Raw genomic sequence first — 17,872 nt, forward strand, 5'->3', positions numbered from 1 at the left:
GGTCTGAACTGCCATATAATCAACACAGGGACAGGCAGCCTGACGATGGCAGATTACATTTTCCGACAGGGCAGCGCTGCGCGCAGCGCTGCCCTCTGGATAATGTACCCTGCTTCCCCCAGCCTTTCCCTGGTGGGTTCCCCTGCCAGGAAAAGGCTGGCAGAAGGGGTGCTCGGGGGCCCCTGCACTGCCCGTGCAATTGCTGCTGCACCCGTGGTGCACTGAGGCACTGACGAAGGCTCCATGTGGAGCCGTTGGCAATGTCCCAGCCCTGCATTCTGCTGGTCCAGCAGGCAGAAACAATGTTCGTAATGCAGCCGGCAGGGTCTCAAGGGGGCTGGCGGTCTATGGAAAGACCGCCAGTATGAACACGGCGGTGTTTACCGCCGTGTTCATAATGACCCCCATAATCTGGAGCCTAGGGAGGGAATGCAAAAGATGAGCAATCTGTGGTTAGAAGCATTTATCAGAAAGGGCCTTGCAGGCAGAGCAATACTCACAGAGGGGGACCATCTGGTTGACTGTATATATTGTATTACCTGAACACAATTCTATCCGTGCAAGAGTTTGAAATCTTGTATTGTAGAGAGGAGATTAAATTAGAGGTAAGTGGAAGAAGGAAGAGTCCTCTGATGAAAATAAAACAAGAGCCAATAAAGACAAAGATTGTTATGTTGTGTTCACACCTTGCAAGATAATTCTAACAAAGAAGCTTTCCACTTTTAAGATAGTGAATCTCTGACTATAAAAACAAGCTATGTAAACTATGGACAACTCAGAGCCCTTAGTCATTCACAGAACAGTAAAGGAAGCTGGGGGAAAAAAACTCCAACACATACCACTCTCACAGATTTTCTTGAAATCCATGGGTAGAGTGTACCCTGAAACATCCACATCTTAAAAGGCAGCTTTCATGAAGTGTTGTAGAGCGCCATACAAAGCTCCTTTGGAAACAAGAGTATATTCTCCCCCTAAATTCCTCTTCTGTTAAAATTACATTCAGCATTATTGATGTAATTGCAAGTGAATAAAGCATTTGGAGATCATCTCAGGGTGCCAGGAAATTCTTCATCAAAATATGTATCTCTGAAATGCTGTGATTGCCAGAGGGCATGTCTTACTAGTCAATATGTTTTTTGCTAGCTGCCCTTTATAATGGTTAAGAGATCAATACTTTCACCTTGGCCCTAAAGATCAAGACTGTTTGATTCACCTTGGTTTTTGGCTTTGTTGTAAGGGTTTTAGAGAATAAAAAAGTGAATGTATAATTGGAGGGGGGGTTGGAGGGAGTCATTTTAGTGGTAACTATTTAGTTTAACAGAAGGCAGGTAGGGCCAGAAACTGCAGCACGGACCCTTGAGAAACGTGACTACAGGGTGATGCCATCCTGATACCGTGGGTTGAGACTAATCCACTTAACTCTCTGAAAAACATTTAGAGGACAAGATCACAAAAAACATAAGTAGTACACAATGAATGCGCTGTATGTTATTTGTTGTGTTAATCTTACAGAACGCAATTGATACGTTGCATGCAACATCACACTGATGTATAAATGTAGTACACAAAACCGTGAAGCTCAATATAGACAAGCTAGAGACTCTAGACGTACTGACGAAGGCTGCTGACCTACAGGGCAAATTTGAAGATCAGACAAAACATGCTGACAACAATTTACAAAGAACAGGGTAATAAGGACCTTCTTTTTTCCAATGTAATCTTTAATTTTTAATCCAGCCACAGCATTCTAAAATAAAACACTTTTGAGAATAGATCTAGATTGCTTCAATATTCTGCTCTGGCTCCAAAAATAATTTAAAAAAAGTTGTCCCACACTGAGTGGTAGAGTCCACTCTGAATTCTAACAGAAAACTGGGTGAGGAAAGTCCAATTATTAAGCATGTTGCAATCTGTGGGTTAAGGCCTTGCATTTAACAGAACTATATCCTTGTACCAACACACATTTTCTTCATCCTAATACTTTCTAATTTTGTGGTTGTTGAAAATATGTTGGTACCTGGGCAGCTGAGATGGTGGGAAGAGGAGCCGCAATTTGTTGTGAAGTTCTTGGAACTCTTCAAATGATCTCTGGATGAAGGACGTCTCAAGTGGGCCTTCTCGCTGCACTTTCACTATGTACACCTAGTGGAGAGAATGAAATTATAGGGATCCGTACCTGGTACCGATTGTTGAAAATAAATCTACCCCTCAACGACACATTGCCATTGCTTTCAAAATGTTTATATTAAACATGTTATCATATATACAAGGCATTCAAGAGTGCAGTCATACAGACTTATCCTGTGAGCACACCGGATAAGGTGGGAATTGCATTGAACACTTTGCAATACTTTGCTACTGAATATTAACAACTACAGGTTAGGGAAGGGACATTGAGACTGTGTCAAAAAGAATCTCTTATATATGATCTAATTCTGACTTGGTCAGCTGAGTTACAAACGCAGGTGGATAGGGGACATAGGCCATAGGGATCGTAGTATTTGGGTGCCTGAGTTAGTGCGGGTGGATGTGAGTTATAGACAACATTTAGACAAAAAGCTGAAAAACGAGCAGTCGGGGAATGGAACAAGTGAAGTCCAGCTTGGTGAGCTTGTCAAGGGTTGACCTCCATTGGGGGGGGGTGTAAATCTTTTTTCTGAGTTGGATAGGTTATGGGTTATTTGTTCCATAGCATACGTGAGCCAGAGGTGATTGGTGTTAGAAATATTTTATTGTACCCCTTGGAATAGGTCACTTAAGATGATACATTCTCCTTCTTCCAATTCACAGATACAGAGGAGTGACATTCCCAGGATGAAACCTGGTTTTAACAAGAGGGGAGTGTTTAGTGAGGGAAATGAAGTAGGTCCTCTCCTGAGGGACAAGTAGTACCATAGTGGGAGTAGCGAGATGTGCACTTTTAGTTCGCTGCAGATGAGCAAGCCAGGAGAGGATCCACACAACCGCTCAATCCACAGCGATTTGTTTTCTTTTTAGTTTACCACACCACCCATTAGCAAATGTGCTACAGGTGTGCCAACAAGAAGGATCACCGGAGTTCAGAACGCCCAAGACCACCCTTCTCTCTAGGTGCCATCAAAAACAGAGAGGAGATATGGAGTTTCTTAATCTCCCACTAACCCCCTACATACAAAGGCAATTCGTTTTTTCGTAGAGTGCAAATATCACTGGCGGGAATAGATTTTGGGTGGGTCTGGATCAGATAGAGGAGTCTTAGGAGGATATTCATTTTGCTGATGTTAATATGTCCCAGCCAAGAAATATATGAAGAGTGCATCTCTAAGGGCCTTCCAGGATCGCTCTGTGAAGCGAAGGCCAATTAGCTTTGGTCCAACTGTTTAACCGCTTCACCATATAAGGCATAAATATCAAATTGAGTGGGACCAGAGAAAAGGGGCAAGCGTTTGTAGGTGGGGGGACTTCCAAGGATAGGAGTGTAAATTTAAGATATGTGATTTTTGTTTGCTGACCTTAAGACAAGAGACCCTTTTGAAGCGGTCGAGTAGGGAATGACCTCTGGGAGTGATTTCAATGAGTTACTTAAAGTGAGGACTACATCGTCTGCAAAGAAGCATGCCTTATGTGTTTCTCCTCCAAACGGGATGCCCAACACTTAACTCGAGGAGCTGATCTGTATGTCTAGGAGTTTGACAGCAAAGAGAAGTGGTGATAGAGTGCATCCCTGTGGAGGACAGTGGAAGAAGCCAGAGGAGAGACCATTTATCCTGACAGATACGGGTGGAGCTTTGAATCTCTCTAATATCCATGTTTCATCTTAGGGCCTAGTTGAAACTCATCTAGTACTTCGCTCAGGAGAGCCCAGCTGACTCGGCCAAATGCCTTTTCAGCATCTAATAAAAGAGTAAGGGCAGGTCTTTTACAGATATGAACTTTGATGCCAACCATGTAGGGTATATCCAGAATCGCCAATCGGACCTGGGAATAAGGGTTCTAATTACATTGGCAACATTTTTGCGTACAATTTTGCATACGAGTTCAGAAGAGTGAAGCGGTATACAAGACAGTGCACGCGATATTTGCCTGGCTCAGGGACTGCCACAAATTCAGCATTACACACAGTGGGGGGGTCAAACCAGAGACGGATGTGAATGAGCTAAATAAGGTGAGCATAAAATACCGTACGAGTTAGAAAAAAAAGCACTAGTAGCATGCCAAAGGGACACCATCAGGGCTTCGGGTTTTCCTCATCGTCATTGTTTTGAGAGCTTTTCTAGATTCTGAAGCACCAGAGCTGCATTTTGCTCTAGCGATTGAGTCGTCCAGCCACAGTTGTTAAGATAGGAGTTTATTTCTTGGAAAGATACACTCGCCTGGCTATAAGTTGTTTTAAAGAATTTTCTTGCTTTTCCTGTTCCCATTTTGCCTAGGAGCCATGCTTTTGCTGGATTTTATCAATGTGTGTTCGATCAGTTCCAAGGCATATATTACTAGCTAGAAGAGTTCCTACCTTGTCACCCTAGTCATGAAGAGTGGTTTCATTTTAAGGACCGATCTCAGCCTGGTTTAGCCTATGGGCTTTCATTTGGCTCTGAGAATGTCTAGTTGTCTTTGAGATTTGCGTAATTTGGTTTGGTTTATTCTGCTCCTTTAGGGACTTAACCTCAGCTGAGAGGTTATTTTCTAGCACTCTAGACTTCTTCGCCGGAGTAATTTCAAGAAATGAAATGGTTTCCTACCTGTATTTCTAGCTCTCTCTCAGAAGAATCTCCACTGAAATCATTAGCACTGAATAGTCTGACCCAAGTGGGGGACCCATTTGGGGTCCTCGCACTTAAACGGGACTATTCAAAACTTATGATGATCAATGGAAAGCCGCTGAGAGAGAGGGAATGGTTTCTTATCTGTAACTCTAGTTTAATCTCAGGGGAATCTCAATTGAAATCATAAGCAATGAAGAGTCCTGCCCACATGGGGGACCCCATTAAGCGTCCCTATACCTGGGAGGGATTATTCAGCGCTTATAATTTCAGTGGAGATTGCCTAAGAGAGAACTAATTGTTCCCCGTATAGTCACTTTCAATGTGTCCCAGATTTTGTGTAATAATAGTTCTGGGAGGGACTTTAGGGCAAAGTATTCCTTAATTGAGTCTTCAATGATGGACCTGTTATCTCTGGATGTCAAGCTTCATGTGCTAGCTGTTGTTCCTGGTGTAGAGTGGGTGATTTCCCTCCATCATGAGAGCTCTACGTAACCGTAGTATGAGATAGATATATAACATATGAGTGTGAAGTCACAATTACGTAATAGGGAATGTGTGACAACTACGTAGTGAGTAGTAGGTGGACAAGGTAGTAGAAGGTATAATCCTTTGTATCTGGATTGGAATGTGCCAATGGGAAGAGAGGGGGGTGGGAGTTCAATAAACTGTTGTCTTTATATTGCATTGCCCCTTCCAGACTGCGATTAGGAACCCCTTCTAGGCTAAAATACAAGCGATTAAGTTATGGATATCTGAGCATGGTTCTTAACCCGCATCTCACCTGAGGGCAAGGAGGGTGGACTGCATTTTGGTGAGGCCCCCTCCATGTTTCTCAAGTACGATAAAACACCTGTTTTGGCCTCTACATTTGATCTGGCTTCGGTATCTGGGATAGCATTGGATAGTCCACCACTCTGGGCACAACTCCTATTTCCTTGATGAGAATTTTTGAGAGGAGTCAAGGCTGTCTGTTTCAGTGGGAGACCCAGGAGTGATTTAGCTTTTACAAGAGTGCGTAAGAATCTTTGCTTTCCTTCCCATTGAGAAATGTGTCTGAAGGGGTGGCCACACTGGTATCTAACTTATTGTTCACACAAGAAGTCTATTACAGGGCAGAAATCCTTATGTTTCCGCATGGTGACCATTGAGCGATATTTGTAAGATAAGCCTTCCTTCGCCCTGTCAGCTCTCATGATCAATTATTTTTCTTTAAACTAATGTACTCTGGTGATATTGGACATACTGTTTTGGCAGGATGAGGCCAGTGGAACCCTGTGAGCACGGACAAGACTGATTTCAGTGGGCGTGGGGAGATTTGTTGACTGTTCCAATGATGGATTTTAATAAGTCTCAAGTGAAGCCCATAATGGTGTCACCTCCCATGCCTTTCGGAATTCCTCTGAAACAAATATTAATAAGTTGACTTCCTTTATGAAGGTTTTCTTGAGTCATTTGAAGCTCAATGTTTTGTTCTTCCAGGGCTAGAACTCTGCGTCATAGAAGTTCTTTGTATTACTGAGGCCCCCCAGATGGGAGCAGTGGAGGCCAGACCTAGAGTCTGTCATTAAACAGTTGTTCGGGAGATCTGGAGAGTTAATCACTGGCTGCTCCTCTTTGGTTGTTCAGAGGCAGCTGGCTGTCTTCCAGAGAAATGAGGCTGCTCCAGGACATCATTGAAGCTCGGGAAACACTGCCCAAAATGCCTCAAGGGTTGGTCCGTGCCTGCATCCTCTGTGGCAACGGGCAACAGGTAACCAGGTCACAGCAACCCGGGCCCAGGTCCAACTCCGCCACAAAAGATGGCAGCCGCCCTTCAGTAGTGTGAGCAAGTATTCCAAATTAAAGCAACTGTAGACCAACGTCTCTGCCAGGTGTCATTGGAGATGATGTTTGGTCTTTCCACTTGCCTTAGCAAGAGAGTATGGTAACTTGCCGGCGGGGAGGTGGTCGTGCAGCCCTTGGTCAGCAGTTTAAAATGGGGCCAAGTCCTTTGATGGTGCTCAACATTCGGGCCGCTTACAGCACCAGAAATGGTCATAGCCTCTCAAAAGCAATCACCGTCAGTTCTCCAAGCTACATCCAAGGTAAAAATGTTGATTTAGAAAAGGTGCTATGGCACACATTCAGGCTAGATTGGTAAAGGAGCGATAGGGCTACACATTCTATTACATTCCTGGCTAAGTCATGCCTCCACACATTGCTATAGTAAACAAAGAAGGTAGCAATAAACAACTGGAAAGCTGGATGATAAGGAAGTAAACACTAGAGTGCACAAGATAGAGGATTTTGATTGTGAAGGAAAGATTGTAACGGGAAAAGTAAATGTAGGGAGGAGAGGAAATGTAAAAGCACTGAATTGAAAAATATGAGATGAATGGGGTGGCAACTGAAAAGAATGTAGAGATAGGCAAGAGAAGTAGAGGGTAAACGTTGCATAGAAATGTAGTGGGAAGTAAAGATCCACTTATGTGGTATAAAAAAAGAGAGAAAACTAAAAGACAAAAAAGGGGGTATGGAGAGAAGAAATACACTTAAGGATAGAGATTCAGAGATGAATGAATCTGGAACAGAGGGGGAGAGGAGGAGAAATGGAATCCCAAAAAGAAGAACAAGCAGAAAAAGACACTGAAGGGGAGAGGGAGACACTAGAAATGGCAAAAAATAGAAACCCCACGATGGATGGACTCAAATAGACTATAATATAGGCTAATGATAGATTGAAATAACTGGGAAAGTAGTAAAGAAAAGGCCTGTAGTAGAGAGATTGAATCAACAAAGTCCGAAGAAGAGGGAACAATATAATGGGTAACCCAGAGGAAGGCCAGTAATGATGTATTAAATGTGCACTCACATAGCCCTTGTTTGGGTTAAAGATCTTCTCGTATCTACAGAGGAAGACATCTTGGATGCGCCCATCAGCTTTCAGTGTGTGCATTCGTGGGGCAAAGGACAGCACCAGCCGATCATCCGTACCAGTGAACTTCATCTGTGCTAGGTTGTGAATGAAGAAGTTGAGTTTGGTGGCCACACTTCCCAGACTAGATTCAATCAGCCTGCAAATGAAATAGAGACTTCTGAATTGACAATTGACCAAGATTAAATAATTTCTTACTTTAAACAAGGATGTCAAATATTGCAAATATCACTGAACCCCTCACGTTTGCAGCCCTGCTCATGCTCAGGTTCTAAAAAAATAATAATGTTTGTGCTGACTAGAAGAGCACAAATGTTTATTTCTCAAAGTGAAATAAAGCGGTTCCTTTTTGGTGTCTGTGTCAAAATTAACTAGCTGTGTGTGGTGGTGTAATTTGGGGTTTCAGCAAATGTTTCTCTCTGAGGCCTGGAATATGCAATTTAATTAGGAATTATGACTTTGGATAGCTGTCAATGTTTCTGCAGGAGACAGCATGCAAAAATGAAGTATGTCCCTTGGATATGGAGCGATCCAGGCATGATGGGCTGTATCAAGGACATATAATTTATTTAAAGGCTAGATCACAAGTGGAAAGACATTTTCAATTGGGGTCCTATCTGGCATTATATGCTCAGCCTGCTGTTTAGCTCTGTTGATGAAGGGGTGCTGGGTGCTATGCGAGGGGCATGGTGTGGAATGCTGTTAATGGAAGTTCTATGAATATTCTATCTTCCAGATGCAATTGGGCTGTCTCAGTAAAAAAGCTGAGCTGATGAGATCTGGAGTGCCTGGTGGAATATACTACTTGGAACCCATTTTCTTTATACACAACTTGCAATATGTAGACTAAAATAACATGTGTTTGTACCTATACAAGTGAAGTTTCTTAAATGTGATACAATTGACAGATGAACTTTAGTAATTAGTTGACTTGGTGATGCTGATAGCATCAAATCGGAGAATGCTGAGCAGCAAATGTGATGTCTTTGTGGGTCTAAAGGTGTGTAAGATCATGTGTGTTGCATGTGTTGGATCAAGGTCCATGATTGAAACACTGACAGAGGTGAGCTCCACCCTCACAGCAGATACCCTTCTGCCCAATCTAACTCCTGCTGGTATGTCCATTCTGTCTTGTGGCAATGATGTACCTTCAATTTGTGTGGGCAGACACACAACAACAGTTTATAATTATTCCATTGAACCTGAATTTTGTATCTAGAGTGTTCACTCTGACCATGGGAGCTGCAGGGCGCCAATTTCAGATGCTTGAAATTCCCAACTACTTAAAGCCTCAGTGATGGGTTAGTAAGAGTTTTCATCCGTACATTAGCAAACCTTTAGATACACTTGATCTACTGGAATTCTCAGTGAATACAAATCCAAGTGCCCCTGCATTTTCTTAAAGTTTGAATTCCTATGAGTGGTTCTAGACATTAAGGCTTTTTCTCCCCTCCAACATATCCTTGAACTTTTGCCCTGGATTAACTGACTCTTAGTCATTAGCACAGGGACACTCTCAGGAGCACCTGCGCACTCCATAAAATCCTTTTCATTTATTCGGCTGAGTCCACCTTCAGGAACAAACTTTTAAAAAGTAGCTTTAGCAGGTAGTACCTCCTTTTCAAAGGAGAGAATTTACAAGAATACGGCAAGTTCAAATACTTTTGAGCCCCAAGGCTCTACTTTTAAGTGTTCACTTCAGAGTGCTGGATTCAGAAGTTATTTTAATGTTAAATTTACAGGACTTTGAACTGCTGGCATTAATTAGGTAACATGGATGTTCTCTATCAATAGCTCCCCATGATCCGCATCATCTGATCAACAACATGGAGCTTAATATTGGCTTTCTAGGCATGGCAACTTTTCTTCACCCAGTGGCTTTACACAGCTGACATTACAGCATCATTTCAACAGCAGGGTGAACTGTGAAAGGAGTGTTGTCAACTAGCTTTCTGATGACCAGTCAGAATCAGGAAGCAAACAGATACACCTGGCGACACTATAGGAACGTGAGTTATCCACCCATAGCTGTTTTGTGGTTCTATTTCACAAGCAATGCGTCAATACCACGGAGGGAAAATAGTCACTGCTGGCAAGGAGGTAAGTGCTCCTTGTTGACAGGAGAGAAAATTTGGTATCCATAAAGTGAATATCACCTGAAATAGAATACTTCTTGCAAAATGTCACAGACCATTCACCTGTAGCGCAACCAAATATTGTAGGTAAATTTAAAACTATCCACTGTTCCTCATTGGCACCTACTGCTTGTGGAAGATCTCCTTTTCACAAAAAAGGAGGTCAGTCAGATTCTCTGAACTTGAGCGTTCAGCACCTAAGCATCTGAGCTACACACATCATAATTGCTTCTAATTAGGGTACAATAGTACCCTAATTAGAAGGCAATATTAAAGTATACAGATCTGCTTTTCTTACATGGCACTGTGATACAACTTATCCCCTCCAAAGTATGTATTCACCAGGTTATTTTATTTTTCACATAGTTTGGAAATTTGGGGATTAAAAGTTTATTTTTGCAAAGCTTACTTTATAATTATTGATGCACATAGGATGACACCTTACCAGTTTCCTTCTTAACAAAATGAAGGTGTCAGCAGAAGTTTGTTTCCCACCAGAAGAATGACTCATATCCATAAAGGATTTAACACGCTAATGATCATACTCCTTTAAAATCAATATCTTTAATCAACATTAAATCATTACATCAACATTAAATAAATGACCCAGGCTCACTCCCTGGCAATCAGCAAAATGAAAAATTAACCAGTGGAGACCAGGGAGGCAAGGACAGAACTACATGAGCAAGCATTTAATGGTACAGTCAGGTTTAATATAGAAACTATGGGGGTCATTATGATCCCGGCGGTGAGTGTTAATGTGGCGGTAGTACCGCCAACAGGCTGGTGGTACATACCACCACATTATGAGAATGGCGGGTTGGCTGCAGTCAAACCGCCACATCCCCACATATACCGCCATGGCGGTATCTGCCGCCAGGCCGGAGATGTCAATCTGCAGAGCGGCGGCTGCCACAGTACCTCCGGTGACATTGTGAGCCTGTCTATCACCATGGACCACAGTGGTAGGCCCTACTGGTGACCAGGAATTCCTTCTGTGTCACCGGAAGGTGGCTCCCCCAATCCCCCCCAAAAATACTCACCAGATTCCCCCCCACCCTCCTCCATCCAAACTCTCCCCAGCCCTCCAATCAACACACACCCCTGACCCCCTCCGATCAACACACACCCCCACTCCCTCCGATCCACAAACACCACCCCACCCCCATACGTGCACACATCCGCAGACACGCACACACCATACAACTGACCCCATAGGAAAACATGCACACATCACCCCCTAATCCCCCACCAGCCACAGTGCCCCTCACCCCACACCCCCTCCCTGCATACATGCACACACTCACACGCACCACGCATACATCCATTCACTAACACTGCCATACACCCATTCATTCATACATGCACACTTACAGACATACTGACACACATTCTTACACAATCACACTGACATGCAGACACGCACTCACTTCACCATTCTTACACGCATACACTCACACACATACAAACATGCAAACTACACAACACAGAGACGCATTCTCACACTCAGACACTCGGATGCCCGACTTACCTTGTCCAGCGAGAAGGCCGTCCGGCAGGGTATCGGAGGGGGCGCTGATACCACCAGCAGCGCCTGCCAGCCGAACACCACCAGGCCATATGAACTGTCATAATACAGCTGGCGGCGTTCAAATGGCGTGGCGGTGCTGGTGGTAGCAGCGCCAGCTTACCACCGGCCGCCAGCATGATCACTGCCGTATTCCCGCCCTTCTTGTGGCGGAAATGCAGCAGTGATCATAATATGTTGGACGGTAGCCGCGGTGTCGGTATTTTGGCGGCCGTCACCGCGGTGGTAGGCAGTTTTTACCACCAATGTCAAAATAACCACCTGTGTGTGTCCTCAAGAAGTGGTCTGCAAAAAGGGAGGGAACAAGACTGTAGGCTTGGTTAGCGAGTGACATTTTCGGCCACCCCTTTCTACGCATCTTAGTAAATCAGGGGTGCTTATATATATCCCAAGACACATCCCTCAATAATCTGTGGTCCTGCTTACCCTTCTTTGCAACAGATTGCATGCAAACTGTGTCACGAGAATGGCCAGAAAGCTTCTAAAAATAGCACTCATGTTTGTGCTTAGTACTCCCCTTAAAGAAGCACTCTTCAATGATATGAGATCATCACCTACCCGCTTGTGTCACCATTTCCTGTTTTTTCACTTAACAAGCAGGGTACAGCACTTTGCTTCTATGGCACTTCTCCCATTTTTTCTGTGCTATTTGTCCTATTCAGGTTTTAAAATTGCATTACCTCAAAATGGCAAAATAGTCTTTGGCCCCTATGCTGTATATGCAATTCAGTACAGCCTTTAAGCAATACGCGGAATGTATCAAGAAGCCAAGATGCAGATACAGCCTCTAAATTGTGCTAAGGTTGTGCAAGTAGTTCTTTCCCAATTCGATATGGAATTCACCAAAGGTCACTGAGAAACCATGGAAACCATCTTCTGTTTATATTCTAGAAGAGATTGGCACTAGAAGAGACTAGGCATGATAACATGATGGGAGCTGGTGCATTTAGGTATTAATATTTGCTACCTGGAAACAATCATTAGGTTGGCAGTGCTTGTTGATTCTGGCCACAGGGTCAACCTTCTGCTTAAGAAAAGGAACCTAATAGGTGCATGCATTTTGAGTCTACATCATGGAGGGAACGCAGAGTAGCTAGACTGTCTGCTCTGGTGTGAGATCTTTCCACACCAGCCACATTGCAAAAGGTACCACCAGAGGGATACTCATTTCCCTTGGAATAACACAAAACAGAACCTGGTCATCCTGGAATTGATCAGGATTCCCATGCCAAATCCCAGTTGTAATGTGCTTTTGCTCCTGTCTCTTTGGTTGAAGGGCAAGCACGTCTCCCTCTATGGTCCTGGTAAAAGAGTTAACTGAAAAATAGACGCATGCTGCTCCTGGTTCATAATTCTCCATATGGCCCCAAGGGAGATCGCAGATGAAGCGGCACACTCCACATCTGAATAAATACTTTTATTTTCAAATTCTCTCCACCTTAATAGTGCGTGAGTAGCCATAACACACGAAGCATGGCGACATGTTTCAGCCGTAGCCTTCAATTGGCCATGAAAATAGACAAATTGCAAGTGCATTAAAAAGGGTGCGATTGCCCCTCCCATCCAGACATTTAAAAAGAAATATTGTAATCTGCATTTGTTTAGGAAACACAAACGACAAACACGTGTTATTCTACATCATTTTCTTATAGTTGTTGAAAAACAGCATTTTAGGTCCATTTTGAATCTTCAATCCAAATCGTATATATTTTATATTTTATGAATGGTTATTATACAGGTTGCACCATATCATTAATGACTTTCTATATCATAGTTAAGTACTCTATCATTGTTTTAGCATTATATTATCATACTAACTTTGACATTGATGTACCTTATTAAATGCAACCTACATCTAACAAACATTTCAGATGTAACCCAGTAAAAGTACTGTTCATTATATTACTGCACTTAGTGTCATTTAGTATTCCTTTGCTTTATGGCCAAGCAGCATCCCAAAGAGGATACAAAAGATGAGAAGTCTCAAGAGAGAGAAATAGTAAAATAGAATAAGCATGGCAACAACCCTCCTTATGCGTGCACTACTGATCGTGTCTCTAACATAGCATGGCCCAATGAGTGGAGGGCAATGTTTTTTCCGTAATGAAACTGTGCTTTAACTTGCAAAATCCTCTAAATACTTGAAGTTGAGCTGGAGCATCAACCATGATTTTTCTATCCAAACAAAGTATAAACCTAGTGATTTGTGAAAGCAATCAAGTCCTTTCTCCCACCATCCACCACTATTGGGCTGTTTGGTCAGACGCAGATGGTCACAGGGCTTTTGCCTAGTTCTCCTTCCTCCAGACGCCTCTGGGAGGAAAAAACCCCACAAAAACTATAGTAAGTATTCTATATCCACATACACCCATTAAACAGCAACATTACTGTTTACTACGTGTTCCCATCTCATTTGAATTAATGGCCCCACTGCTACCCTCACACTGCTCCTGACCTCTTGGTCTCTGTGCCACTACCCCACTGCTGCTTGTGACTCTGCCAGTCTTGTTTTAAGCTACACTGTGCTTTTCTTTTTACAGGTTTCTCTGCTCTATCTGTTTTGCGCCGCACCCACAGTTTTTTACCCCACTACTTTCCCTCCCGCCACCTGCCAGACTCACCAACCTCCCTGAACTACTTATGGGGGCTGCAGCACTGATGCGCCGCCAGTGCGTTAAAGGCAAGCCTCTCTGTGCCCGTCTGTGTCTGGACCACGCCCAAGTCAGGACGCACCACAGACACCGAGAAATATACCACCACCGAGCTCCTCGCCCTGGACTCCCACAATTGCCTCTTCTCCTGCAACACCAAAGCACCAGCACACACAACAACCACCACCACACCTACCGCATCAACCACTGACATTGCCACTCCCTCCTGCTCAATGCACAATCTCTCTGCATGCAGGTCACCGAGATCTTGGACACCATCATATCCCTCACCCACATCATCTTCCTCACAGAGACCTGGCTCAACCGTGTATACGCACCCAAAATCGCCTCAGCCATATCTGACGGCTACAAAATCACACACCAAGACCGCATCAACAAACATGGAGGTGGCATCACCATCATCCACAAGGAAATCTTCCACTGCAGAAAATTTCACCCCGATCATGGACCAACTCAAGTTCCAACTTCAAACCGAAAGTAAGACCACTATTGGAGGCTTCCTCCCCTACAGACCCCCAGGACCTCACCCCAGTTTCTGCAACACCATGCCCTATTTCATAGCTCCACTCGCCACTGACTCTGAAAACTGCAACTTCCTCAGCGACCTCAAATTCCACCTTAACGACCCCAACGATACCAACACCGCCAAACTCCTGGAAAGCATGAGCAACATCGGACTCACCCAACTTGCCACCAGACCCACCCACAATGCAAGACATACTCTCTATCCCATCTTCACGCCAGCAACAGCCATGTCTCAGAGCTCACCTGGACGGACCAATCCATCCTCCACTTCACCATAGTGGGATTCCTCGGCAGCGCCCCAAAGCCGCCCAGCACTTCACATCGCGCTGGAACAGGGTCTCACAGAACCAACGATCTGATGCCCTCAATACCTCCCACCACCATACAGCAACCAACCTAAAACACGCGGTCAAAACTTCTCTGCCGGATCACAGAGTGCGCAGACAGAGTCACCCCTGCAAACCCACCAAGACAAAGAGGTCCTCCAAGCAAGCCAGCTGGTACACTATAGAACTAAGAACCATGAGAAACACCTGCAAACGACTCGTAAGGAATCGGCGCACCAGAGGGGAACGCAGGGACCGAACAACTTTCAAAAACGCCCTCAACCAATATCACCAACTCATGAAAAAACCCTGGCCGACCGCATCAGAGCAAGCTCCAGTCACAGCAAAGAACTCTTCATCATCGTCAGAGTTCTCCTGCCCCTCAGCCACCAAAAACATAATCACCCCCTCACAGGAACTCTTCGAAGTCCTGGCAGACTTTTTCAATGACAAGATTACCACCATATAGAGGAACTTTGAACCCCAACCCACCGACCTCCTCAGACACCTCACCCCTACAAATGATGAACATGATCACCTCCTCACCACCTGGGACCTGCTCACCACGCAATGCACATCAGCCATCATGAACTTCGTCCACTCAGAAGCACCCACCGACCACTGTCCCCACCACATTTTCAACCTTGGGAGTCAGACAATCAGCATAGAGCTCACCGCCACCTAACACATCCATCACCACAGCCACATTCTCATAAGAATGGAAACACGCAGAAGTCAAGCCCCTTCTCAAGAAACCCTCCACCGACCCCAACAAACCTAAGAACTAACCCCCCCCCCCCACCAATATCTCTGATCCCTTTTCCCACCAAAGTCCTTGAGAAGGCTTTTAACCAACAGCTCTCAGAACACCTGGAGAACAACCACCTTCTGGACACCCTCCCAATCCAGAATCCAAACCAACCAGAGCACTGAAACCCTACTGCAGCCACAGAGATTATCAGATACCTCCTCCAACAAGGAAAAGCAGCAGCCCTGTTACTCCTCGACCTATCAGCAACGCTCGACACTGTCTAACGACACTCTAATCAAAAGGCTTCACAACATTGGTATCCAAGGAGACGCCCTCAAATAGACCACCTCCTTCCCCACCGGAAGAATCCCCCTATCCTCCCTTCGCCTCAAAACCCAAGAGCACCACCTGCAGCGTCCCTCAAGGTGTGTCCCTCACCCCTAGCTTGTTCAACACCTACATTACCCCCTTGGCCAGGGTCATCAGATCACATGGACTCATCATATCCTACGCCGATACACAGCTCATTCGCTCTCTGTCACATAACCCATTAACCATGCGAATCAACTTCCGCAGGTGCATGACAAGCATCACCGACTGGATGAAAGACAACTGCCTCTAACTCAGCTCAGACAAGACCCAAATGGTGAATTCCGGGAACAACACCTCCCCATGGTTCAACACCTGGTGGCCCCCTGAACTAGGTCCTTCACCCACCCTGACCGACCACACCCACAACCTTGGCATCATCCTGGACTGTAAGCTCACCATAAAGAGACAGATAAACGCAGTTTCATTCGCCTGCTTCCTACCCTTTGCATGCTCAGCAAGATTTTCAAGTGGCTCCAGTTGGACTCCAGACGTACTGTCACACAAGCCCTAGTCACAAGCGGACTGGGCTACGGCAATGCACTCTACATAGGAATCACACACCTCCCTCAAGAGACTGCAAACAATACAGAACTCAGCAGTCCAGACTCATCCTTGACCTCCCTAAACGGACCCACATCAGCCCTCACTTCATGAAGCTCGACTGGCTCCCCCATCCAGAAGAGATGCCAGTTCAAAATGCTGGTCCACACCTTCAAAGCCCTCCACAACCAGGGACCAGTGTACATCAACCACTGACTGAACTTCCACCTTCCCTCCAGGCACCTTTGCTCTGCCTTGCCCACATCCTCCACATCCACCACAGCAACAGTGGAGGATGCTCCTTTTTCTACCTCGCTGCAAAGTCTTGAAACAAACCTCTCTTGTCACCTATGGACCCTAACTTCTCTGCTGAAATTCAGAAAGGGACTCAATGTAGGAAAGTACCATCTTGCCTGGCATGTTACCCCCATATTTCACTGTATATATGTTGTTTTAGTGTATGTGTCACTGGGACCCTGCCAGCCAGGGCCCCAGTGCTCATAAGTGTGCCCCGTATGTGTTCCCTGTGTGATGACTAACTGTCTCACTGAGGCTCTGCTAATCAGAACCTCAGTGGTTATGCTCTCTCTGCTTTCTAAATTTTCACTAACAGGCTAGTGACCAATTTCACAAATTCACATTGGCATACTGGAACCCCCTTATAATTCCCTAGTATATGGTACTGAGGTACCCAGGGTATTGGGGTTCCAGGAGATCCCTATCGGCTGCAGCATTTCTTTTGCCACCCATAGGGAGCTCTGACAATTCTTACACAGGCCTGCAACTGCAGCCTGAATGAAATAACGTCCATGTTATTTCACAGCCATTTACCACTGCACTTAAGTAACTTATAAGTCACCTATATGTCTAACCTTCACCTGGTGAAGGTTGGGTGCTAAGTTACTTAGTGTGTGGGCACCCTGGCACTAGCCAAGGTGCCCCCACATCGTTCAGGGCAAATTCCCCGGACTTTGTGAGTGCGGGGACACCATTTCACGAGTGCACTATACATAGGTCACTACCTATGTATAGCGTCACAATGGTAACTCCAAACATGGCCATGTAACATGTCTAAGATCATCGAATTGTCACCCCAATGCCATTCTGGCATTGGGGAGACAATTCCATGATCCCCCGAGGCTCTAGCACAGACCCGGGTACTGCCAAACTGCCTTTCCCGGGGTTTCACTGCAGCTGCTGCTGCTGCTGCTAACCCCTCAGGCAGGTTTCTGCCCTCCTGTGGTCCAGCCAGGCTTGGCCCAGGAAGGCAGAACAAAGGACTTCCTCAGAGAGAGGGTGTTACACCC

The 17,872-nt window shown here is 45.0% G+C and overlaps 1 protein-coding gene across 1 annotated transcript in view; it reads right to left on the reverse strand.

Moving 5' to 3' along the window:
* Positions 1-17,872, reverse strand: part of PIK3C2B (phosphatidylinositol-4-phosphate 3-kinase catalytic subunit type 2 beta) — a 304,990-nt gene that overhangs the window by 33,447 nt on the left and 253,671 nt on the right. Inside the window, exons 27-28 of the mRNA XM_069238510.1 lie at positions 7,594-7,795; positions 2,018-2,142 (exon numbers count right to left, since the gene is read on the reverse strand). Of these exons, the coding sequence (XP_069094611.1) occupies positions 2,018-2,142; positions 7,594-7,795 (327 nt within the window). The remainder of the gene's footprint in view (positions 1-2,017; positions 2,143-7,593; positions 7,796-17,872) is intronic.

Source organism: Pleurodeles waltl, chromosome 6, assembly GCF_031143425.1.
Source record: "Pleurodeles waltl isolate 20211129_DDA chromosome 6, aPleWal1.hap1.20221129, whole genome shotgun sequence".
NCBI lineage: Eukaryota > Metazoa > Chordata > Amphibia > Caudata > Salamandridae > Pleurodeles > Pleurodeles waltl.